Below are 26093 nucleotides of genomic sequence, written 5' to 3'. Positions count from 1 at the left end.
GGAGCAGGAGGTGCAGGAAAAACCTGGCAGGTTGAAGCTTCCATCTCTGCCACTGTTCTGCACTGCGGCCTTGGTCACATCCCACAATGGTGGGGAAAGAGGATGTTCAAGTGGCCAGATCCATCCCCATCCATGAATTCGGCACGGAAAGCCAATGGGAAGCAGCGGGAAAGGGGTTATCCCACCTACTTTTCAATACAGGATCAGGATCTAGGGCATGGGATAGCCCTTGCAGTTGGGATGCAGCTGGCAAACCCACCCTGGGGCTCAGGTACTGCCAGGAGAGGTGATGAATGTCCAGACGGGGCCTGCACCATGCAAAATACATGTGAGCTAAATTAAATATCCATCAAACGCAGCCTGGGGAACATTGGCAGTCACGGCATTTCCCAGCCTGGGGATGCTGCTCCCTGATATGAATTTTTCCAGGTAGTGCCTTTCCCCAGGCGATTTAAAATAGGCATTAAAAAAAAAGTGCATAAATCAACCCGGTGAATCCAGCTAGCGAGTTGACTGCTAACGTGACTCTGAGCATGCGGCGTACTTTGGCAAATATTAAAGAATATTGTGTTTTGTGTAATTATCTTGTAGAGCAGGGAGGTTTAAAATGCTGATTTCCTTCTATCTGGGGGGTTAAATCTCAGCTGGTGCCTAAAATCGGCTTTCTGTGCTGGGCAAATGTCCCCCTGGGGTCTCCATCTGGTTCAGGAGGTTGAGGCATCCCCTCTGCTGCATAACGTCTCCTCTGCATGAGTGTGGACAGCTCAGCCAGGCTTTGGACCGCCTTGGTGGTGGGGTGGCCATGGTGCCTCCTACCCAGGCTGGAGGGATGTCAGTGAGTGCTCGTATGGCCTCGGCCTGTCCTTTCGTTGGGCTTTCTTCTCCATGGTTGAGTCTCCTGGACTCAAGCTAGTGGTGGAACTTTTTGGTTGGTGTCTCCAAGGTGGGCCTAGTAGTAGAGCTTCTCGGTGTTTTGAAGCTGGGGCTGGTGGTGGAGCTTCTTGGTTGGCATCTGCAGGATGGAGCTGGTGATGGAACTTCTTGGTTGGCATCCCTGACTTTGGATGCATGGACAGGGATGGGTGGCATGCCTGGATGGGGTGTTTTCCTGGGGAAAGAACCCTCTTGAATGATTTTATTTCCTTCCTCCCCACAGCTGATAGTCGAAAAAACGACTGACTACCCTTCGGCTGAGTACTCCCTGGTGGAGGATGTAGCCCTCCACTTCACGTGTTTGATGGACAGACTGAACGAGCAGCGCCTCTTTCAACCGGACCTGTGCGACGTGGACATCGTGCTGGTGCAGCACAAGAGCATCTTCCCAGCGCACAAGGGGGTCCTGGCAGCCTACAGCCAGTTCTTCCACTCCCTCTTCACCCAAAACAAGCAGCTGCAGCGCGTGGAGCTCTCTCTGGAGGCACTCACCTCGCAGGGCCTCCAGCAGATCCTCAACTTCATCTACACCTCCAAGCTCCTCGTCAACTCCTGCAATGTGCAGGATGTGCTGAACGCGGCTGCCGTGCTGCAGATGAACAACATTGCCTCCTCCTGCCAGGACCTCCTCGACACCCGCTCGCTCAGCCTGGCCGCCGACATGGCCCTGCCCGCTGAGGGCTGTGCCGGACCCCCCCCGTACTACTGCGAGATCAAGCAGGAGGTGGATGCCCCCCACCCCAAGATCTACGCCCGGGAGGGCAATGACCCCTATTCGGTGCGGGTGGAGGACGGAGCAGGTGGTGGGGCGCTCCCCCCTGTTCCAGCCAAGCAGTACTACAAGGAGGAGAAGGACGGTGGTCCAGGTGCTGTCTGTAAGATGGAGGGCGAGGAGTCTGAGGAGGACCTGGACAACCAGAGCTCGTACAACCGGGAGCAAATCATCGTGGAGGTGAACCTCAACAACCAGACCCTCAACGTCTCCAAGGGCATGGAGGGGAAGGCAGCCACCAGCGAGGCGGCCGTGATGGGGCGACCTGACGGTGATGGGCGTGACACAGAGGAGGATGGGGAGGAGGAAAATGAAGAAGGGGAGGAGGAGGAGGAAGAGGAGGAGGATGCAGATGTGGGCGAGGAGGAGGAGGAGGAGCACAGCGAGGAGGAAGACCTGGAGGAGACGACGGAAGAAGAGGACGATGACGATGACGATGAAGACGCGTTGGAGGTGAAAAGGGAAAAGGGTGGGCAGCCCCGCAGAGGCAGCCGAGCTTCCAAAGCCACCAAACCTGCCATGGCGACCAGGTCCCAGGAGATTGCCAAGGTGGAAGAGGAGGAGGAGGAGGAAGAGGAAGGCCAGCGAGGGAGGAAGAGGAAAAAGGAACAGGACAGTTTGGGCCAGAAGGTGAAGCTGGAGGAGAAGCAGCACTACCCGTGCAAGAAGTGCCCCCGGGTCTTCAACAACCGCTGGTACCTGGAGAAGCACATGAACGTCACACACAGCCGCATGCAGATCTGCGACAAGTGCGGCAAACGGTTCCTGCTGGAGAGCGAGCTGCTGCTGCACCACCAGACCGACTGCGAGAAGAACATCCAGGTGAGCCAGCCCCGGGGACGTCCCACCAAGGGGGGGGACATCCCACCCAAGAAGGAGCATCCCACCATGGTGGGACATCCTACCTACCGTGGAGGACATGCCACCCAGCTACACCATGGGACAGGCTCATGCTCAAATAAGCTTTTTGATGTGGTTGGCCCGTGGCAGACAGGAGGGAACCTTACTTCACCCGTGACTGGTATTCCGGCTCAGGAGGGTCCCACGGTGGTGTGGGACCGGAGGATTTGTGCTGGGGGACTGTGGCTTCCCCTTGGCTGGCCGGGTAGAAACATGCAGTAATTTTTGAGGAGTAATTTTTCTTTGAGTTTATTCAGTTAATCTGGATAAAACATTGTGAGCCCCGATGGAGACACACTCCAGCCGTTCCCACCCAGGCTGAAACCAATTTAGCTTAATTCAAAGATTTGCTGACATGAGCTAAAATGGTTTTAATCTGCCTTTTGTGCTCTTTAGCTTGCGTATTAGCAAATTTCCGAATGCTTTTGACATCCATGCGCGGCTCGGGCTCAGTGTGTCCTTTGCCTAATGCTAACGAGATCCTGTGTTTGCAAATTAACTGTGTTAAATTAGTGCAGTTTTGGGGGGATAGGTAGGCATCCCATCAGAGCAGCAAACATCTGTGTTCTTGCAGATCCCCGCAACCCATCTCCTAATCCCTGATGAGCTATTTCGCATGACGCTGCTGCTACTAATTAAGAAAATATCAACTTCTGGAGAGCTTTGACCATCGTCCTTCTTGCCAGCAAGCGGATTTTAAATGATCTTGTGGCTCTCCTAGATGGAAGTAACACAACCCAAGTGCTACTGCAGCCCTTTGCCAATGGCACCCCAAATAAAATGGGGAACGAAGCAGATCTCGGCATTGGGGCATGCGGGGAATACAGAGGCAGAGGCGGTCCTGGCTCAAGCAGGTGAAGGAGCTGCTGCCTGCATGACCCTTTGCTGCATCTTCCTGAAAAATTCATGGTCCTGGGATTGCTTTTTTTGGATGCTTTTTCCAGAATGGATGAGTGCAGCTCTGATACCTGTGTGGTGGTAGCTGTTTCGGAGCCTATCATAAAGCCTATGCAATTAGAAATGTGTATTCCTGAAACATTTCTTCAGCCTCATCTGCTTTCTTGATGAATAACATGGGGCTGTCACTTCACTGGGTTTTTTCCCCTGCTTCTGTCCCTTTTTCAGGTCATTTCTGAATAGGATGAACCACGACTGCCCATGTGGTGACCTCCTCCTGCAGAAAACGTGGATCATTACCTCTTACTTAGTTGAGCATTTTTAATTTTACAAATAGCCAAATTCACTCCATTTGCTCTGATAATATTGAATAACTTAATCAATATACCATGGAATTATAGCTGGATGGAAGAGGGATAGTGGGTTTTTTACTCTATACCTATAATGGACAGTCTTTATTTCTTGTCTTTTAACCAGATCCGTGGAGGGACCATCCCTCTTATCCCACTCAGATCTGCTCCTTTTTTTCCCTGTTTTTGTTCCCAAACTTCACCTATAATGCTTCAGGTGTTAGGCTTCCTCTCATTCCCTGTGATCATTCCCATTGCCATCCACAGCCCACAGACACCGTAACGAGCATCCTGCCCCGCTGCATGAAGAATTATTCATCCTTTGCTTTATTGGGTTGTTTTTCAAAGTCTTTTTTTTTTTTTTTTTTTGGCCAGCCTTAGTATGGTTTTCCTCTTAACGTGCGAGAATTTATCTTCTTATTTTTCCCCTCGTTTGGATATGACTTCCACCTTTTTGAGTGATGCATTTTTGCAGTACCTGAGGATAACAGAGCTCAGCCCTCCAGGGTGCTTGTTTCCAGCCTGGGGGCTTTCCTACACCTCCTGCTTTCCTTCTACCTTTAATTTTAAAATTTCCCTGTAGCCTTTTTCATTTTAAGTGGAGAAAATGGATATTGGTGTGTCTTTGCTGTCAGGTTCTGGTCCTGAATTCGTCCTGAAATATCTTTTAAAGCAGAGATATAACTGTTCTGATGCGTGGAAATGTACAGCAAGGAACAGTAAAGCTCAGAGGACTACTCATGGTGATATTCAGGCGTGGCAAGATGAAGAAGATGAGTGTTGGGAATGCCTCTGTGACCCTAATTTTGCCTCTCAGGCACCTAAATATGACTATATATAGAGAGATACTGTAACTACATGGCATAATGGCATATTTTCCATGGTGTCACAGCCTCATTCAGTGCAAAATTTGGTTGAATCTCATCAACGAGCATCTGTTCCTGTGGGCAGGAGGAGAAGCTGGCGGAATCCCTCCCCAGGCTGGTACCGCTCAGTGCGCTGTTGTGAGATGCCTCCCAGGCATGAAATTATTTTCCCAACACATCTGCAAGGAGAAGGGATGGTTTTATCTCTGTTGGCCGAGAGGAAGATGAGTCATGGAGAGATGAAGGGGAAGTTGACGTTTGGAGGGAAGAAAGACCCTTGGCTCCTGGCAGGGTCCTCGGCTGGGTGCTGCCTGCCATCCCTGCACTCCAGCAAAGGTTCCCTGTGTGGGCTTCGCTCTCCCGTGTTGCCCCAAGCACCGAACTGATCGCACGTGCTTCGAACAGATCTCATGCTGAAGTTGGAGCTTTCCCTGAGAACTTGCAGAGAAGCATCGGACTTGTTGGAGCTGAAGCAAATCTCTACCATAACTCCCTGGGGGAGGCTTGGCACATCATGTTGTTCTGCTTGTGCTGATGGACTGGGTTTTGGGTCCATTTTGGTCTATTTGGATATGTTTGGGAAACTCGCTTAGTGATGAACTATCCGTAATATCTGCTGAAGACTGAAGCTGCACTGCCCTGGGTTGAGTTTCTCCTTGTTCCTATAGTCTTTGCAGCCTTCTAATGCACAGAGGGTTGTTTGGTTTCTTTTTTATGTGAAAGCTTTGTGTGCAAGAATAAAATCCCCAGCTGGGAACAGGGTCTTGGTGCATTAGCTGCTGTTTATGCAAGTCCTAAGCAGCTGTCAATGAAGATGCCACATCCTTCCCTGGAAAGTCATTATCCCTTCCTTATCCGACTTAGAAATTTGAGTTTTGGAGATTTTGAAGTGGCAAGGTCTATAGCAGACTGGGTGGTCGTTGGGGTTTTTTTTTGATACTTTAGCTGTAGGTTTCATAGTCGTGTTCCTTTTCAAAGGATGAAGCTGATAGCCAGCTAAAATGAAAATGTTGGTGGTACCTGGGCACGTTCCCCTGCTTCCCTACCCATCCACTCTCTCCTTGCAGTGTGTGACATGCGGGAAGGGGTTCAAGAAGCTCTGGTCACTCCACGAGCACAACAAGATTGTCCATGGCTATGCTGAGAAGAAGTTCTCCTGCGAGATCTGCGAGAAGAAGTTCTACACCATGGCACACGTGCGCAAACACATGGTTGGTGAGTGCGGGAGGCATTGGTGCCATGGGGAGAACTCGTTAGGGGTGTTCATCCATCATTTTGGCAATGAAGGGTGAGGGTTTGTTGCAGTTGTGTTGGGAGTTTTGGACTGGGCTTATTCTTGGGTGAGCTTTCTCACCTCAACACAGGGGCCTTGAAATTTGGCCTGGTAATTAATGCTGAACGTGTGTCTGCTGAGATCTGAGTTTGGAGCAATCAGGTGTGATGCTGGAGAGTCTCATTTATTTAATTTAACCAGAAGAAAAGACCTCAGAAGTGATCAAAGGAGGGTTTGAAGTGTAACTATCCTTCCCTTGTAAAAGAGGACCAGACCACACCAGTGCTGGGCTTTGAAAAGCAAATTGCACGTGTCAGTGGTGGTTGGGTCCCTGAGGCTTGCAGGCACCAAGGAGATGAAAATAAAAGGGGGTTTTGGCAGGCAGTTAGGGAAGTACCTGAAATGTTGCTGCCGCACATCTTCCCGAGATGGCTTTGTGTTTGCTGGGGTTGGGCACTGGTGTTGAGAGCGGCAGTGGGACTGGGGGCGGTGGATGCTGGAGGTGCTGAGAGGGCACCTGACCCTGCTGCTCTCCACTTCAGCTCACACCAAGGACATGCCATTCACCTGCGAGACCTGCGGGAAGTCCTTCAAGCGCAGCATGTCCCTCAAGGTCCATTCGCTCCAGCACTCTGGGGAGAAGCCTTTTAAATGTGAGGTAAGGTGCTGTGTGTCGCCCCACCCTGCATCCCCTTAAACAAGGACATAACCCCTGATCTGGGGAAGGATCTTCCACTTCTTGGGGCTTCCCCCATGCTTTGAGCCAATGCAGCTGTAGGGATGCTCCCACGCTCTTCCAAACCTTGCATCCCCTCCTGGTTTGAGGGTTCCACCCACCTTATGATGGAACTTGTCCAGTTCCAGGATCTGTCCCTCCAGTGCCTGGACCTTGCATCTTACCGCAAGGCCACCCAGCTTGCAAATGTGGCTGAGTGTGCCCCAAAAAAGCCATTTATTTGATTTGGGTTTTTTTGGGGGGAAGTGATTTCTGCACTGCTCCGACATGCTGGTGATCAGGGGGAATGAGAGGGGTGTTTTGGGTGCTCTCAGCAGCTCGTCCCCCTCTTGCCCCCACAGAACTGCAACGAGCGCTTCCAGTACAAGTACCAGCTGCGTTCCCACATGAGCATTCACATTGGCCACAAGCAGTTCATGTGCCAGTGGTGCGGCAAGGACTTCAACATGAAGCAGTACTTCGATGAGCACATGAAGACACACACGGGTGAGAGCTCCCTGCCCTTCCCCCTGCGGGAAAGAGCCATGGGATGGGTGTAGTATCATCCTCGGGTGGGTGACAGGATGGAGTTTGGGGGGGTGGGACCAGCCCAGTCACCGGCTTCTCATCCATCTTCCCCCCCGATCCCTTAGGTGAGAAGCCTTACATCTGTGAGATCTGCGGGAAAAGCTTCACCAGCCGCCCCAACATGAAGCGGCACCGCCGGACCCACACAGGCGAGAAGCCGTACCCGTGCGACGTCTGCGGCCAACGCTTCCGCTTCTCTAACATGCTCAAAGCCCACAAGGAGAAATGTTTCCGCGTCAGCAACCCCTTGGCTTCGGACACAGCCGCCCCCCAACCCACCGCCAGCCTGGCTCCGCTGCCCCCTGGCCCTGGCGTCTCCCCCCTGCCTCTGCCGCTGCTCCATCCTCTTCCACAGACCCTCCCTCCTCCTCCTCACCTACCACCACCCCCTCCCCTGTTTCCTGCAGGGAGGATAAATTCGAACAACAACTAGGTGCCCCCACCCCAGCCCTGTGCCCGCACGGACTGCTCTGCCCTTCGGGAACGCCTCCCTCCGGGGAGCCAAGGCTTCGCTTGCTCTCTACCCCCCTTCCTCCTCGTTTTGGGGTTGTTTTGGGTTTTTTTTTCCCTTTTTCTCACCCGTCATTCTCCACGGAGAGGGGTAGCAGGAGGAAGCCTTCCCCCCAAGGACTGTGGGTGTTGCAGGGGGAGCCATTGTCCGTCCGTAAGGGTGTAGGTGATAGGCATCACTTTATTGTTTCACCTTCCTGCGCATCAGCTTCATCCTCATGCTGGGATGCTGGCGAGGCTCGGAGGAGCAAGGTGCTGCACAGTCCAGGGTTGAGCTCACCGGCGTCGTGCGCCTGCTTGCTAGCCGAACGACTGCCTACCAGCACTTCAGTATTTATGACAAGCTGAAATCTAGCTAGTGGTGCTTGAATCCCTGTACTGTAAATCTGGTCTTTCAATTCAGACTCTTTTCCCAAGAGGTTGAGAGGTGGGCACCACAGAGGAGCCCCCGCTGGCCCCATCTGCTGTCCCTGGTGGCCCGCGGCAAGCGAGCAGATGTCCCTGTTGGAAAGCCATCAGCCCGCTCTCGTTAGCAGCCCTCAACATGTCTTCCTTCCCCACGACAGCTTTTCCTCCTCAATGAGCAAAAGCACAAACACCAGTGTTGCATCTTGGGGCAGCAGCAGCTTGCTGTCCGATCATTTTTGGGGTGTCTTAGGGGAGCTGGGCTCTGGTGTGCCCTTTCTGCTTATCCCAGCAGGAGCTGGACTTCTGGGGATGCTCAGGAGTTGGCAAGGTGTCCCTGGGAGAGCTCAGATGGCTTCAGGACCAGTGGGAGGGTGGCCTAGGACAGAGAAGCAGGACACTGCCGTTCATCGGCAGTATCGGCCCAGAATAGTGCCTTAACAATTTGAATAAACCCCTGACTGATGGGTGAGCCCTGGGTTGGGTCCCATTGCAAGGTACAGAGCTAAAGCAAGACCGCGTTCAGCCTGATGGCGATGTCCCATCCTCCAGCATGTTGCCTGCGTTGCTCTCCCAAGCTTTGCCTCCCCCTGTGGGGTTGGCATCTGTTGCTCTGCCCTGGCTTGAGGGGACCACAGGGGACCGGTGAAGTTTGTGGTTGCTTTGGTGATGCCCCACGGTGTTGGCTAGTGCTTCTCTGACCACGTTGTGTTTGTTGAAGTTGAGCTGGTCTTCGGTTTCAGTTATGCAGGCTGGCTTCATGCTGGCAGAGGAGAAGAGGAAGGCTTCGCTGTTGTTACCTTTGTGTTGGAGGCTGGCATCCAAGCTGAGTTTCTGCCCTGGGGTGCCAGATGTTGGCTTGACCACAGTTTCATGGTCTCCCTGCCTCGGGAAGTGTCCCCTTTGGGGTCAGGGGAACTGGGAGCGCTGCAGGGGCTGGCTGCACAGCATCCAGCACAGGCAGAGAGATGCTGGCCGAGAGGTGGGGTGCCTTGCAGCTGGTGCTTTGCTCCCAAGGCCAGTGCTGTGGACGCGTGCGGATGGTGGGTCAGGTCATGAAGGAGGTGATGAGCAGGGCAGTTGGTAGGCAGGAAGGAAGAGAGGGCAGTGAGCAGGCTGTAGGAGGCCTTTCTCATTTGCACCTTGTTCTGGGTGATGGCAGGGTGCTGGGGGCATCGAGCCACATCTGGCTCTGCAAGGAGTCTTGGTGCTTCATCTCCTGGACCAAGTCAGCAAAGCAGTTGGGCAGCAGTGAGGCTGTCCCTGCAGAGATGGGGGGATTCAGCCACGTGTGCAGGGGCTTTGCTGACCAAGGGCGTGCAGGAGCATTAGCCTGGTAGGGGCAGGACAGGGGAGCACCTGCTCTTCGCCTGGGTGCTCTTTGAGGTGACGGGTTAGGTGGCTGGTGTCCCCTCCTGCTGAGCGGTGCCTGCCCTGTGCCTGACGTCTGTGGAAAGCTGGTTGTTGTTGTGAATGTTAGCATTTTGGAGCAACAAACTGCTTTTCATCCTCATGTTGGCTGGGATCCTGTGGACCTCCAGCACCGCTGTCAGTACCAGTAAGCTTACCCTCATCTCCATCTGCTTTGAGCAAAAGGAGGATGCTATGGCAGAGCTGCCTTGCTGTGTTGACCTTTTCAGATGGGTACCAAAGGCTTCTCTGCTCTCCTTCCTCCATGACCCTGGGGCTTATTGGGATGGTGCAAACTCTTCTCAAGCACACACCCATGAGGGATGCGGGCACTCGGCTCTTGGGGCCATTGGGTTTCTGAAGGGACCGTGACCCAGACTGGAAGATGTTTGCTTTAGAGAAGTGTTCAATGATACCCTTGGAGGTGTTGGAGAGCCTCAGTAGAGTGGTCCGTGCTGTCTCCTCTTCCACTGTCTCCCAGATCCCATCCACTTGGGCTGTCTTGTGCTTCTATCCCTTCACACTCAGCCTTGAGATGAGATGGGGGCACTGCACCCCAAGAAGGGCTTACCTTGCCTGTGTGGTCTCCTGTGATGGAGCCCACCAGCCTGTGTGGCTGGTAGACTTCTCCCCCCAAGTAAACACCCACACCAACATGTGCTCCCTTGTACTGCTCACCTGGATGTGGCTTTCCCTGTCCCAGTTGATCTTCTCCCAGTGAGGACCTGTCCCGCTTGGATGTCACTGTGAGATGAGAGCACCTCGTTGAGGCTAGAAGCCAGTGGAAAGCCCAGTGACTGATCCCAGCCGCGTCCGATCCCCTTCGAGAGCCTGCTCATAGAGCCACTTGGAGACGTCGAGATGTGACCATGCACACAGCACTTTGGAGAACCAGATCCCTGCTGCTCCCTCCCCTCTCCAAGGCCTGGGCAGTTCCCAGGAGTCCTACATGGCTTCCGAGCCCTTTTGTCTACACCCTTACTTGGCCACAATGTGTCTCTTCATGTCTGGTTTTCGTTAATGTACTAAGAGCTCAAACAAGACGCTCCTGCAGCGTCTCATCCTGCATCCATCCCGGTCGGCCCTGTTGGCACCTGTTGGGTTAGACGGGGTGGAAGGCGGGGGAGTTGGGTCTGTTGTTTTCAAGCTTTTAATGTTTTATTTTAAAATTTTTATTTTTTATTTTTTTTTTAACTCTTGCACCTTAATCTCTCACATCCCTTCTTTGACAGACCGCGAGGGTGGAGAGGAGCTTGATTTCCATTACGCAGTTCATGAATATGCCGCAACGTTCAGCTGACAGCTCTGCCCATGCGCCTAACCCCAGACCTGCCCGGGTTGTAATTACTCCCCCCCCCCGGCCCCTTCATTTGCACTCTGGGGAGGGAGGGAGTCACGTGGGGAGGGTCATTTTTGGTTTATAGATCCCAGGAGCCTGGTAGCACAGACCAGTTAGCCTCATCACATGCGTGAGGCACAGCTGGCCCTTCGGACCACAGCCATAACCCCAGCGCGGTGGGAAGGAGATGATGGATGGACGGCCGGCAGGTGGGAACGGCTGTGACAGTGCAATAGAGACGAGCATCTGCTGCTAGACAACTCCACTGATCAAACTCTTGGTTTGGCCGAAGTCGAGAGGGAAGGATGGACGGACAGACCCCCTTTGTTCACACGGATGGAGAGAGCTTCCCCACGCGCAGCCCTGCCTAGTGACACGTAACCATGACGGGAGTTGGGTCGAACTTGCTAAAGGAAGAAAATAATAATTAAAACGAGGGAAAAATTGGAGTAAGAACAACCTCAGTAGCATGGAACTTGAAGGAAACTAATGAAACCCCAAGCACTTGCCTCAAAACTAGTTTCTCATGCCTGGTGTTTGGCTCTGTATTATTCTACGGCATTCAGTATCGGTTGCCCAAACATGCCAAGTTAAAGAGTGTATTGGTGGCTCTACTAGTGTGAACAAACTAAACAAAGCACTTTATTCTGTATAGATAAGGGAAGGCGGGGAGGGGAGGGGAAGCTTGGATGCTTTTCGGAAGCATCTTAAGTAATGTTCTAGGAAATGTATTATTATTATTCCTTTTTTTTTTTTTTATGACCATGTGTAATCAATATATGTTTATCTTTAACTCCAAGTACAGCAGTTACTCTCTTTGGGACGGTGTGATGAGGGGGAGGCCGAGATGGTTGGGTTAGTCCATCAGCATGGGGCCAACTGGGGCAAGTCATTGCCTCCTGCAGGAATGGGTGAGTCTTGCTCTGTTGATGGCCCCGTTGGCCAATGTCTGGGAGGTTCCAAGAGGTGCATCAAAGCTGCCTTCCAGGGCACAGCTCACAGTCAGCCTTGGCACCAAGGGTCCAACGTGCACCCCCATCCTGAGCCATCTTCTGCCTGGGAGTGCTGGGGCTGCTCTCTGGGCCACCCACGAGCAAGATGAGTCACGGTAGGGTAGGGTAGGTTGGTTTGGGTTGTCCCTAGAGGCCAGGTCTTTGGCCGTGCTTTGAAACCTGCTTTTGACCTCTCACCAAGGCACATCAGGGGTTGCTGAGCTCTGAAAGTGGTAAGAGGTCAGAACTCGGCCTTCCCACTGCGTTCTCCCAGTCTGGAAGTGTTACGACTGTTACCAAAGAGGTTGCAAGTGGAAGGACTGAATCAATAAACGAATTGTCTTTTATAAAAGAAAACCTAAAGCTCCACCACTTTCTTTGTTACTTTAATTTGCTTTGCCTTTTTTTTTTTTTTTTTTTTTAAGACTCTTTTCAGGCAATTGCATGAGGAGTAAGATGGGCATGTTGGCTGCTGCCGTTGCTTCACATGTTACAGACTTTGCATTGGGTTTGGTGGGAGGTGCGTGCATGTGTGTGAGACAACTAGACTGTTGTGGGGCCAACAGAAAAATAGCTTTTTGGGGAAGGGGGATGAGTGGATAGAGGAAGGGGCTCAGTTCTTACAGTCCTGGGGGTGTTGGCGGGGTGAGGGCTGAGGTCCTGGGTCCTACGGCTCCATGAGGTTTGTGTGAGCTATGAGCTGGGCTCACTGAGCTGCTCTGTCAGCAGTGGGGAAACCAAGGAGCCCATCCAAAAGCACCCAGTGCCTTTATTGATTTAAAATGGAGTGGTAGGAACCTTGCCAGCTAACATCAGCATTGATACTGGGAAGGTAATGGAAGAAGAAATTAGTTCCCCACACCCTTGAGATATACCTGCTCCTTTGCTGCTGGCATTGCTGAGAGAAGATACCCATGGGGGGACCTGTGCCACTGGAGCTGCGTGTATCTGAGCTGGGAAAACGCCGGGCAGCAGTGAGGAGTGATGCTGCTCTGAGTATTCATGCTGACGTTTCTTATCTGTGATTGCCTTTGGACTGAAGCAGCCTCTTGATGAGGTGGTGGTGAACACCTCTGGGTCAGGCTTTCACCTGGTGATGTGCAGCTTTGCTGCCTTCCTTGGGCCCACGCTGGCTGGCACGCACTGAGGCTTGGCCCTCGTTGCTCAAGCAGTAGGATATTTCAGGCTCTCCTGGGTCCTTGTATACAACTCCTATTTTTCCTTTTATGGTTTCTTGCCCTGTGCTAGTGGTGGCATCTCCCACAGCTTTATCATGGATGTGAACCATGGGGGAGCACTGAGCTCCGATTACCTGTATTCCCGATGGACAGCTGCGAGGTGAGTGACCACACATGGGGACCAGTTTTATTCACAGCTTCTCAAGAAGCCATTATTGAGGGGCCACACCATAACAACTCATGGAGTCTCAGCAACATTCCCTGTTGACTCCAAAGGGCCCAGATTGCCCCCAGGAGAGCCAAGCAACGTGGTGGCAGGTGGATGAGGATTAACCCTCTCTCAGGACCAAGTGTTGACAGCTTTCCACTCTACCTCCAGCAAGAAGAGCTGAAGCAAAGGTGTTGGTGTCCAGTCCTAGGCAGGAGACGGTATTCTGCCACCACAATAAATGACTAAAAAATTGTTATTCTATGCATGGATATTTTTTTGTTTTCTTCTTCATTTTTCTTTTTTCCACAAGCTATTCTACATTTGGTAGACTCATCTTCAATTAGCTTGGGAGTTGTCCATGAGAATTTCTACAGAACTGGGTAGGTGGTTTTTGGTTTGGGTTTGCTGGGTTTTTTTCAGTGCATTTTTCACACTTTTGATTGTTTCAAAGGTTTTTGATGCCTTTTTATTTTTTTAAGCTATTTTGTGACAGCCAGTCATCTTGGATTTATTTTTCTTGTGAAAATATTTTATTACTGTTCTGATATGATTACCCTCTAAGGAGATTATCCTGTAACTTTTTAAATCCTTGAAATGAAACCAGGACAAGACTCTGGTTCCTTTAGTTATGCCAAATTGTCTTTCCTTCCAAACGTGTTTTAGTTTCTCCACGACTACATTTTGAGCTAGATGGATCAGCCAGGTATGATTTGTGATACCGTAATTTTCACACCACTTTAAGCATATTATTTTGTGAAGTTTGTATTTGTTCTTTTTTATTATTGATTATCACTCCTGTTTGTGGTATCGTGAAGAGCATGTCGGCATCCAGCTTCCTTCTAGTCCTAGGTAAGCTTTGAGTCCTCATATCCATGGAGAATAACTGTAGGGATACGAATGCTAAAGTTTCAGCTCCCAAATGGGGGAAAATAGGCATAAAAGCTGGGGCTCTGCTAGGGTGCTCCATGGGGCTGTTCTGCCCCATGTGTGTTCATCACAGCTTTTGCTTGGTCCTGTTGTTTGGTTGCTCTGGACATTCAGTTACAGCTCTATCAACATGCAAACACAGCAGATTTCTTTTGAAATAACCTAATCATTTATTTTTAAAGAAACCTCTGGTCAGCTGGTGTGGGCATCAGGAGATTTTTGCTCTAGCAGATCTTTGTCCTGCTGCCAGTACAGTCATGTTTCTATCAAAACATCATTATGAATAACTTTTTTTTTTTTCAAAAAAAGCATTTTTCCTCAGTAGGAAGCTCTGTTTGAGCCAAACATATCTGAGATCTCCATGTACTTAGCAAACTAGAATACTCTTTTAAAAAAGAAAAGAAAAGAAAAGGAAAAAAAAGTTCAGAACATTAAAAATAAGAGAAACAGCATAAATATAAAACCTTTCCCTGAAAAAAAGCACTTGTCCATCCATAGGTGAGGACATTGTGATCTGTGATTGAAGATGAGGAGCCCAAAAGGCTGGAGATGCGTGACATGGCTTCCCCTGCCCATCTCACCCTCCTCTCCTACCTGCTTCTTGCACGACTCTTCCCCACTTGCAGACCTCAGGTCCTGGCCTCTCCTCAGTCCAAAGTCAAGGCGGAGCCAAAGAACCAAGACTATTTTCATTGCAACTTTCAAAACGTTTCTGGTGTCCACACTCCCATGCTCTTTTCTTTTAACTGCCTCATCCCAACAACCCTCACTGCTTGGGAATTCACTGAAGTCTCCCAGGTCTCACGTGTACCACTTGACTTTGACCCTTCCTCTTCCTCACCAAGGTGGGCTCTAGCACCATGCTCACAGCTGCCTTAGATGGGGAAACACTTAACAGACCCCCCTCTTCCCTGGGGAACATCAGCTTAGTCCCTTGGGACCCACTTTCTGCCTCCACTGTTGGCTGGGGAGGTTCAACAGCAGTGGAGAAGACAGCGGAAAGACATGGAGCAAGAAGTAGAACAAAGAACAAGCATATGATCTTTCTGTCCTGTCTACTGAGACTGGAACGACTCATTGCTCCATGCTTCTCAGCCTACCCCCAGCTCCTTGCAGGCTCCAGGTCCCTTCTCTAGTTACCATGTGAGCATCTTCAAGTTCCTGTAGGCTTCAAGATAATTTCCTCTTTCCCGTTTGAGTAAAAAGATACCAATCACAGATGCAATGTCATACACACTCTCCAGATGCCACATCTCTGCGCTGATAAGCATGGCCTCACATCCCTCTGTCCCTCCTTGCCCCAGATCCCCACTGAAAAAATAAAAATTGCGCCTCGCTACATCTTCGTTAGGCGCAAAACATTGAGGCGCACAGGAAGGAAAGTTGCACCGGAGGCATACTGGATCTCCCGGAGGACCCCTTCCCACTTCTTCTGCTCTTCATCATACCTAGGGAGAGACAGACAGACAGTTATGGTAAGGAAAGCATCTCCTCCTTCTCGCTTAGCTGCAAGAAGTGCTCCATAGTGCACTTCTCGCACTACAGTGGGAGCCCTGGTGCATGGCGTGGTGTCCCACAGACATTATTTGGCCACGAGATATCTGTGGGAGCTGCATGGAGACTTTCAGCCCTGGTGTGCTCTGGTTTGCAGCGCCTGGCTAGGGGACACGTGGTCTTGCACGGGAGGGTGTATTTTTCCATTGGGAAATGGGTTGATGGCACCAAGGCGGAAGATCCATGGTGAAGCCAGCAGGTGCCTGCTGAGGGTGCTCCAGAGCCACGGATGTGAAGGACAGGAGCAGCTAACGCTATATGAGCAGCTGTCAGAAAGTGCTTGCTGCCTGCTTCTCTGCTCGCACGCAGGGCTGTCTGATTTCCAGTCCCAACACTGGCTTTTCCCAGGGAGAGGATGGTTGTGCCAATGCTGCTCCACACCAACGGGGAGGTCTGGAACCAGCTCCAGGCAAAACGTCAATGCAGCAGCCAAGCTAAAGGAGCAGATTTTCCGTGGTACGTTGCTATATGAAGCTGGGAGAGATCACTGTGTCACCTGATGTGCCTTCCAGCACAGCACAGGGCACTCTTCTCACCCCAAGACCCTGCAGCCTTGTCGTGGGGTAACAACATCCAACTCACACTGAAGACATCAAGCCAGACAGAAACTATCTGTTCCCTCAGTGGGTCACAATAACATCCCTCCCAGACTCCCTTGGGCATCACCAGCGAAGGTTGTCACCTCCAAACGTCGTTCAGCTCTGTTGGCACCAGCTCTCCTGACTCTGTCTCCACTGTGGCGAACCCTCCAAGCAGGTAGAGCACCCCAGCCAAGCTCACCAGGCTGGCCGAGCTGCGCTCCTGTGGGAACTCGGTGAAGGTGTCCCACCTGCCACATCGAGAGAGGCGACATGTTAAAGCACCCTGCCCACCCCCACGCCGAGGCTGGCCTTGAATCAGAAATCAACAACTGAATTAACTAGTGACTGTTTAACTTGTGTAGGTCTACATGGGATGGCATCGTATGGTGACTGTTGTTAGAGATACCTGTTTCCATCATCGTGGTTCAGCTTCATTTTGCACTGAGTAGATGGGTTGAGAAGTGCACCTGGCATGGACCAGCTGGTCCCAGCAGTGGGACTGCAGCTACAAGGCCCACCCGGAGTCAGAGAGTCTATTGTGTTGGGTGAAGCTGCCTAGATGAAGCTACAGCCCGGCAGGGAACCCAAGGACTGCACCAGCTGGTGCAAATGCTTTGAAGGTGAGCCTGAGATGATCCACAGCCCAACTTCAGTGGCATTGTTGATGCCCAGCTGTCCAAGGAATACAGACTGGAAGGAACTGGTGTCGGGAGTTGCAAGCAGACTCTAGAATGGTTGGAAGTTACTTAACGTACACCTGCAGCTACTCCTAGTGTAACTACGCCCCAAAGGTGTGCTCAAGGTACGTACTTGTTGGTGGCAATGTCATAGACTTCCACTGTGTTGGTCAAGCCAGAGTCAGTCACACCAGCTGCCACGTAGATTTTGTCCTTGTGCACAGTGGCTCCGAACAAGGAGCGGGCAGTTTTCATAGGAGCCAGCTCCTTCCACTCAAACTTGGCTGGGTTGTAGACGCACATCTTCTTCAGGCACTTCCTAGAGAAAGATGAGAGAGAAAAGGAGCAAAGGAGCCCTGACTGCCTGCCGAGGGGCAGCTCTGCACTGCAGGAGGCTGGGGATGGCTGCTGGCAGGAACGTGGGGTCTCTAGAAAGAATTCTGCTCCTCCACACTGGCATGAGTGCCTTCGCTTGCGTGTGCACCCCCAAGGATGCCCATGCCTGGAGACATCATTTGTGTGTGTAATGTCTCCCCTCCTGCGGTGCCTGCTTTGGTAGGAGTCCTAAAAGCTGGGCATTGTGCTCACACAGCTGGATACGGGTCCTCGTAGCCAGCTGCCTCTTAGGACCTCACACACAGCCGTCAAAACAGCGTTTCAGTGCTCCTGATCCAACTTGACACTGCAAAATACCACCTGCAGCATCCCCGCTCCCAAGCACAGCGCAAGGTGTGTGAATGTATGCACGCTCACTTCTCGAACCGTGATCCTTTCAGAGCAGGACATCTTTGCTGGATTACGGCTTGTTTGCTCGGCAAACAGTCACACTTGTGCCTTGCAAAGCAACGATGGCAACGCTCCCTGAGAGAGGCTCTTTCTGCTGAGCCCGGTCCCTGCAGGAGGGCAGGGTGTGGGTCAGGTTTGATGAGGTTTTTCACTCCTATTGCAAATACCCATCTGGATTTGACTACTAGGACCACGCTGCCCCACCACAAGTCCAAGACAGGAGACCCTTAATGTGAAGGGGCTTCTTGCTCTTCAGGGTCTCTCCCAATCTCTGTGTCATTTATTTATTGTAATCAAAGGGGATGATACGTTCCCTCTCCTGCAAGGACAGTGCCATCTCCTTGACACCTCTGTAGGACTCTCGAGGGCTTGGGGAGGGCTGCAGTCACAGAGGTGAGCTGAGAGGGAAGGATCCACATTTCACACCCTATCCAACCCTCCTTAACCCATAGCGTCCACACTGGGGAGGTACCAACTCCTTGCACTCCCACTGGTTTGGGGGATGACTCCCTGAATTCCTCTTGCTTTTCAGCTTACTTGTCACTTCCTTTGCCACCGATGACGTAGATGAGATCCTTGTGCGATACCACAGCATGGCCATAGACTGCATAGGGAAGGGAATCAGCTTCACCCCACTTGAAGGACCTGGATCAGAGAAAGTTGAGAAGCAAAAGGATTTGTAGCTTGCTGGGTGAGGTCTGGAGTACATGGCACTTTCCAAACCTAGAGGTGAGCACAGACCCTGACTCAACCTCAACAATATGAGGTTTTCAATGAGATAGAGATCATCCAGTAAATTCTGTGATCCTAAAAAAAAATAATGAAGGGAAAATAAAATATGCAGAATTTTTATGCTAATATTCATTATTTTCTGCAGCATCCCCTACTCTTGGGCTTTGTGAATACACATCCTCACTTCTTCCTGGACCTCACCTCATTTATAAATATTACCAGCTGAACACAAACAAGACAGAGATTTCTGCATGAGGGAAAAAAATTAAAACCAATGAGTCTTAGGGGTGCAGGATCTTGAGGGCAAACTTATTTTTTGGCCATCGCCTTCTGCTTTGGTTGGCCAGCACTCAGCAAGGACCCACAGGGGTGGGTATGTCCACATTTTGCAGTGCAGGGCTGTCTTGAAGCCTCTGTGCTACCTCTGGGACAGCTGAACAAAGGGTGTAGCTATAAGGTTTTGGAGACCTCCAACTGGTACCCAGATAGGGCTGACCAGCGTCTCAAGATGTATCTGCTCATGTCCACGTAGCTTAGACTCATCCCCAGTTTTCATACATGTAGGATGTAGCCCCAAGACCTGCACTTCATTTTACTGAAGAACTGAGTTGTCTGGGCTCTGAGTGTTTTCTAATTGCCTAACCACTCTGGGCAAATATTTGATCCCATAGACTGACAGTTTATCTCCTCCAGTTTTGTTACAGTTGAAATCTTGACCTAAATAATGCTAGAAATACAAGTGATGCTGATCTCATCTCTACCAGCTTCAAATCAGTATTCAAATCACCCCTGAGCACTTAGCAGGGGCTGGCATATCTTTTCCCACAGTCTGCAGGGGCAGATAAATTCCCTGTTCTGTGGGAATGAAGCTGGTTTTAAATCTTTTGTTTTCATTTGGTCAAAAAATAATTGGATATTCAGCCTGCTACCAATCAGGATGGGCCATTCAGTGCCACATCTGAATGTTTTCAAAGCAAACTGTCCTGTTCAAAGCCACTCCTGGTGAGACTGCGGTGAATGTCGCTGAACCTCCAACCAGTGGGCAGAAGGAAAAACTCCTTTTGCTCCTCTGTACAGGTCTCACATGAGCATCTCCTCAGATCGGTCCCTGATAACATCATATCCCCATTATGGCTTCCAGCTCTGGGAGGTTCGATTACAATAAATGAAGCAGCTGGTGACAGCCAGCTCAGAGCCCCAGGGTACAGCCTGAGACAGTCCCAGCAGTCCCAGCATCTTTGAGCCCTGTCTCCACAACCTTTCAGCCCCTGGAGAGCTGGAGTTGTTTTCACCTTCTCCTGTGAACCACCTCCCGCCCCACACTTGCATGTGAACACTTACAGCCGGTCGTAGCACAAGACAGAATCCAAGGTCTTCTCCCCCTCTTTCAGTTCTTTCCCTCCGACCACAAAAATCGAGTTTTCCGCCTCTCCCAGGCCAAAGAGGCAGCGAGGGGAGGGCAGGGGCGGCATCCCCAGCCAGTCTGCGTCCAGATGGTCATACTGAAAGGAAACACATGCTTGTTAGTGCGTGCTCATCCAACCCATTTGCTCAGCAAAAAGCAGCGTCCAGAAGCTGAGGAAAGTCCTTTCCCATGTGCAGCTTGGTCACCCCAGCAGGCACTTTCTGTAGTGTTGGTTTCTGCCTGTGCCTCACCATCTGGTGCAGGGTGGGGGATCTTAGTGCAAATGCAAGTCATATAGCACATGACATATGTTTTACGACAAGGCATAAGAGTAGAGGTGCACCAGATCAAACATGTTCTGCTCTCTGCACCAAAGCCTTGGCTTGGAATAAGTTTGGTCATATTCGGATGAGAGTCCTGTGTTGGACCTATGATGGATAGTTCCTGGGACTGGAGGAGCTGAAGCACTTCAGCCTTAGAAATTTTGCCTGAATCCCTTCAGATGTAACACATGCCACAGTATTTCATTCTGATATTTTCCATTTCTGCCAGGTAGCAGTGTGATGTTGGCAACGGTGGCTACACAGCTCGCTCCCTGGAGCCCCTTCTTTTCCATCTTATTTTTTTCCTTTGTGGCAAATGATCAGTTACTGTTTTCCTCCTCTGCTTCTGAAGATCCTGATGTACTGTATCGCCTCGGTGTGTGTGGGTTTGTGAGACAAAATGTCTGTCTGTCTGCACAGAGGCCGTTCACACAATACCTCTCTACCCAGCATGGTGCCACACAACTGAGACAACACTGCAAACACCAGAGCTCTTATTCCTGACCAAAGGGTGACAGACCCATCTGATAGATGGGGAAACTGGTCCACACAGCGCTTCCAGATGAGATAGATGCAGGTCCTTGGACATCGTAGATCAAGGCATTGCCTCATGACCCACCAGAAAAAAAGATGTGAAAGATTATGAGGCTGGGGACTCTCTGGGAACCATGGCTTGATGGGAACCGTAAATCAGGGCAAAAATGTTTAACGTAGCTTGGTAGCAGAGGAGGGAGGGATGCTTTGCAGCCAGTTTGGTGGGACTCTGAAAGATGAAGCTGCGATGCATTGCCTGAAGTGCTGTTTGCTATGGGCTCAGGCCAAAGAGCCTCAGCTTGCTGGGTTGCCTCCAAAGACTTGGCCTCAGCTGGGCGCCTGTGGTTATTGTCGCTTTGTGAGCTGTGGTCCACATATGTGTTATTTATAGTGCAAGCCTGAGCAGCTCAGTAACTAGGATAGTTCCTGCTTCTTGATGGATTCAGCATTGTTTTCAAGCCATAAACCTTAGAAGTGACAAATAAAGGATACCCTTTTCCATATGAAATGTCAATTGAATCGTTTTGTTCCTGCCAAAATTTGCAGGGCCTGGGGGATTTATCAGCATTGTTATATTTTGGTGCCTGTCCTTAAGACTAAACTACCCCTGACCTAACTCTTTTGGCTTCAGCAGGTGGAATGTGCAGGGGGGGTAGATAGAAACAGAGTCAGAAGGTGCAGAGTGCTGCTGCACTGGCACGGTGGTTCAGCGGTTGGTCATACAGCTGCCTGTCTACATCTGCACAGAGCTCAGCTGCAAAAAGGCTCAGAAGACTCTTAAACAGGAGCCAAGAGCTGTGCAATGACGCTGATAGCAATAAATTACACCTTTGCAAAGTGACGGCACTTTCCAGCCTGGGACATGTTTGCACCTCCCATGCGTGAGTGCCGCAGTGAGCTATGAAGCACTGTCCTCTTCTTGTAGGGAAGGAGCTAAAAGCAGCCACATGATGCCCAAGGCATTTGTTACTGAATCAGTGCAAACTGGGAGCTGAATATAGAACCTTCCTGTACAGCTTAGAATCAGTACTTTAGGTTAAGGGACCTCCAAAGGTCCCTGCCAGCCTCCATGCTCAAGCAGGTGCAGCTTGGGAGTTAGAGCAGGTTGCCAGGACTTTGTGCAGTGAAATATTACATGTCTCCAAGGATGGAGGGTTTGTGACCTCTCTGGACCCCTGCTCTAGTACTCCACCACCTCTGTTGGGGAGGTTTTTCCTCACAGCTAACTGAAATTTCCCTTACTGCAACTGGTGGCCATTGCTTCTTGTCCCATCTTTGTGCAAATCTAACAGTCTGGATCCCTCTCCTGTGCCCTCTCCCATTAAGAGAGCTGCAGACACCAATGAGATTCTTCCCTTCCCCTTCTCCAGACTGATCAGACCCAGGTCAGCCTCTTCTTGTACCTCCTGTTCTGCAGCCCTGACCATCTTGGTAGCCTCTGCTGAACTCATTCCAGTGCCTCAATGTTTGCTTTGTACTGGAGAGCCCCAGACTGGACACAGCATTCAGATGTGGTCTCACAAGTATATGATCAAAGCGGGGGCGTGGGAAAAATATCACTTCCCTTGAACTGTTTGCTGCAGTTGTACTGAAACAGCCCAGGACTTGGTGGACCTTCAGCTCTGAATACAAAGCAGCCCATCTGCTCTGCACAGGTGAGTGATGGAGCTGGCCACATCCCCTGTTGTCATCTGTTGTCCCGTGCAAACGGCTGTATCTCCAACAGCATGTCCCCTGGCACTCCCACTGCCTTCCCCCTCCATCCTGCTTTCTAGGGCTTCAACTTCTTCCTGCTAACTTCTCATTTCATGGGCTTCACGTGGGATGCATAGCCTCTAAAGCCTGACCCTTTCCAGGTGAGAACAAGCATGGTCCCTGCACATACGATGCAGGTGTACAGCCCTTCCCATGCAACGAGGCAGGTGAGGGATCAGGGCTGTATAGCTCAGCTTGGGAACTATCCCTACTTTATCCTTTCTGCCTGGACACCGTATTGTTTCTTCCCAGAAGACATGTGAGCCATGGGAGAAGAACAAAAAGATTTCTGGGTATGAGGGAAGAACAGCAGATTTACTGGATCCCTACAGGATCATCAGGAAGGGTAGGCGCTTTGTGTTAGCTGTCTGCAGGGATGGTGCTCTTGGGTTACTGCCCAGGCTGCAGCTCAGATTGCCTGCCCATAGCTCAGTCTGATCACAGCTTTGGCTGCTGCTGAGGTAGAACTGCAACTCTGCTTGTGGAGTGTCCCAAAAGACATTACACCGTGGGTTTCCTTGCACATGATGGAAATGGCCAAGGCAGAGACTCTAAGCTGGAGCTAGCACACCTCCAGGGGCAAGAACAGCACTAGAAACAGGGCAGTACCTGTAGGGATGTACCCTGTGTCCTTGGAGTGTTTGCTGTGTGGCTGTAGCTGCTGCTGTTCCATTGTTGGCACCCGGCAGAGTCACCCTTGGGTTGTGCTGAGGGTTCATAACAAGGGAACATAAAGGATGCAAAGCAGAGCCCACACCTGATACCGCTGACCTTCCAGTTAGTGTGCAGCCAGGGCTGGACCAAATGCACCCTTCAGAGTGGTCCAGACTGTTCAGGATTTGGATCAGGATGGTTTATTCCTATTACCTACTGCTTCAAGCCTCTTTCCTCAATTACCAGACACCCCCCCTCCCTCAGTGGGATCAGCCTTAAAAATATAGGGAGAAGAATCTCTACTAAAGCAACTCAGATGTTTACCTTCATTTACAACTTGCATTTTAACACCACATGACAATGAATATTACTGGGATTACATGGAAGCTAAAGACAGGTGATGTTCCAAAGTGGTCAAAGAAACAAAACACAAAGATAAAGCTAGTACCTGTAGGAAGTAGGAACTCATGGGATCCTCTTTGCTGTCCTCATCGTAGTATAATCCTCCAACAATGAAGATCTGATTCTCTTTGGTCACCAGACTGATGTGGTTCTTTGGGATTTGAGTGGACAGGGAGGCAAAATAGCACTCGTTGGCAGTGGGATCATAGGCCACTGCTCCACTGTCGCTCACCATGAAAATAAGGTCCTGGAGGAACATCCCAAAACGCATCGTGTCATTTAAGATCCCTGGGAGAGCATCCTCCTCTGTATCTTCCTCCTCATCTACTGCTCCATTGACAACATTGTCTTTTGCTTGCTTTTCACTGGTTTTCTTCACTTTTTTCTTTTTCACCACAGTGAATTTGCCTTTCTGGGCGTCCTTCACCATCTGCAGTTTCTTGAGCAGCTCTGGGCTGGACTTCACCATGGCGTGCTTCTCCACGTGGTCCTTGATGTAGTCGTTGGGCATGAGGCGGAAGCGGATGCTTTCAAAGATGACAGGCAAGGCCTTCTGCCGGCTGTCATGGTCCTTGGTCCCCACCCACTTCATCACTACTTCAAAGACAGTCTCCTCTTTCTCAATGTTGAGGGAGTCACTGGAGATGATTGCAATAAGCTCGTCAGCGGAGAGCTGGTAGAACTCCTCATCCCGAGAGACCAGGGCAAAGCGATCACAAATGAAATCCCGAGCAGCCACAGCCAGCCGAGCACAATCTAGCATCAAGCCCAGCCTGAAGATAGCCAAGCAGTTGCTGAGGCAGAGCCGCTTCTGCAAGAAGGACACGCAGACGGTGAAGATGGAGGGGATCTGGAACATGTTGGCCACGGAGAAGATGTCCTGCACATTCTGCTCTGTGATCTCCAACTCAGAGGTGTAGATATAATGGAGGATCTTGCCCATGACATCTGGATCAACGTCCTCCAAACTGACCTCCCTCTTCTTGCTCTCTTCCATGTCTGAGAGGAACATTGCTCGAAAATAGGGGCTGCAAGCGGCCAGCACCAGCCGGTGGCAGGGAAACTCCTTCCCCTTGACTTTTAAGACACAGTCCAGAAACTTATTGTGGTCCAACATGTCTTTGAGTCCATCCTGGAGAAGAGTTTGCTGGTAGAGACGCAATTCTTCCACTTGATCAAAAGGCAAACCCATGATGAAGAGTAACTGCTCTTTTTCTTCCCAATCTATTTTTATATGTATATGTATTTATGAATATATTTGTACCTGACCCCCTGGTAAAGAAACTTACTCAAAGCAGGGCTCACACGTCTCCCTTGCTTCCAGACCGTCAGAGCACTGGGAATGTGAAATGCTTGCTACTATCGCAGCTGTCTGTCTACTTCAGTTTCCAGCGCGAGGCTTTATATATAGCCACAGCGTTACAAAGCTTAAGGAATCTGTACTGGAGCATGTGTAAGCCGATCACCCTTTAATATGACACATTGGACAAGGAGGCAGGGGGGCGGGGGGCGAGCGGAACAGCTGTAATTCCAGCCTCAATGCTTCAGGAAGGGTCTGTCAGCCCATGAGTCACCGCGGGGGAGCGGGAGCTTTTGCTGCCATGTGATGATGGGAGACGTGTGTGACCCACCGGCTCAGCCGCCGCGCTTGGGAAGCGGCATCCAGATGAATCCAACGTCCGAATCTGGCTGCTGGGTCATGAATGGCAAGGCTGAGACCTTCTCCCGACACTGCTAAACTGACTGCTACGAAACTGCTTAAACCTTTTGCTGTGCTAAAAATAGAGCATGAAGTCAAAGCTGGAAAGATGCAATAAGGGAGCGTCTTATGTGGGCTTTGTGGCATCCCCGACTCCAACCAGCTCGCTCCCAGGGCTGCTTTTCGGCACAGGTTTGTCCTTTTTTCTCCTCTGGAGTCACTTTTCAGGGGTCTGGAAGGGACCGGAAAATGAAGATAGAGCTATTTATTTACACCCCTGCATGGGACACGAGACCTGTGCTGGAAGTTACTTGACAAGCCTCGCTAAAGGAGGAGGCTCAAGGAGCCTGGGGGAGGGGTGGCTCTGCTTCGCCTGCCATACACACAGGGACCCCAGTGGCACAGCCTCTGGACACCTCGTCATTAATAAATTCATCCTTTCCACATCTTGGTGGCAGAAAGAGGGTCTGAGGCAGAACAGAAGTAAAGAGAGCACAAGGGTGGGCTTCAACTCACAGCTTCAGACTTCTAAACGGGTACCTTCTTGTAAGCTGAGGGTCCCCTGCTAAGGTCTACTGAGATTCAACACCCCCATGTTGAAGTTTGGAGCCACAGCAGGACAACCTGCCTGGCCTTGAGCCAATGCTCCAAAAAGGCTGAGGTCCCCAGCAGGTCCTGTGTCCTGCCTGCATGCCCATGGATGTCTGGGAAACCCCATGGGTCCT

The 26093-nt window shown here is 50.9% G+C and overlaps 2 protein-coding genes across 4 annotated transcripts in view; one reads left to right on the top strand and one right to left on the bottom strand.

Moving 5' to 3' along the window:
• ZBTB47 (zinc finger and BTB domain containing 47) overlaps positions 1-14562 on the top strand; it is a 23598-nt gene extending 9036 nt beyond the window's left edge. For all 3 annotated transcript variants that reach the window (XM_080387693.1, XM_080387691.1, XM_080387692.1), the window contains 5 exons: positions 1157-2527; positions 5786-5933; positions 6534-6649; positions 7069-7213; positions 7360-14562. In XM_080387693.1, coding sequence (XP_080243819.1) covers positions 1238-2527; positions 5786-5933; positions 6534-6649; positions 7069-7213; positions 7360-7727 — 2067 coding nt within the window. In that variant the 5' untranslated portion in view covers positions 1157-1237 and the 3' untranslated portion in view covers positions 7728-14562. The remainder of the gene's footprint in view (positions 1-1156; positions 2528-5785; positions 5934-6533; positions 6650-7068; positions 7214-7359) is intronic.
• KLHL40 (kelch like family member 40) lies at positions 14413-26088 on the bottom strand. Its single transcript, XM_080387694.1, has 6 exons — positions 23716-26088; positions 19938-20098; positions 18402-18509; positions 17212-17397; positions 16503-16649; positions 14413-15714 (listed from the first exon to the last, which is right to left on the bottom strand). Exons 1-6 carry the CDS (start codon positions 24859-24861, stop codon positions 15603-15605), a joined length of 1860 nt encoding a protein of 619 aa, XP_080243820.1. The 5' UTR covers positions 24862-26088; the 3' UTR covers positions 14413-15602.
• Between the last annotated feature and the right edge of the window lie 5 nt (positions 26089-26093).

The sequence above is a fragment of the Falco punctatus genome (genome assembly GCF_963210335.1).
Source record: "Falco punctatus genome assembly, chromosome: 4".
Lineage (NCBI taxonomy): Eukaryota > Metazoa > Chordata > Aves > Falconiformes > Falconidae > Falco > Falco punctatus.
This window is presented reverse-complemented; position numbering and strand designations above follow the sequence as displayed.

Excerpts from the sequence above, each read along its gene's own strand:
- KLHL40 (XM_080387694.1), bottom strand. The coding sequence starts at position 24,861 with ATGGGTTTGCCTTTTGATCAAGTGGAAGAATTGCGTCTCTACCAGCAA. Across the intron at positions 20,099-23,715 it reads TGAGTTCCTACTTCCTACAG|TATGACCATCTGGACGCAGA; the intron begins GTACTAGCTTTA and ends GTTTCCTTTCAG. Across the intron at positions 17,398-18,401 it reads GGTGGCAAAGGAAGTGACAA|GAAGTGCCTGAAGAAGATGT; the intron begins GTAAGCTGAAAA and ends ATCTTTCTCTAG.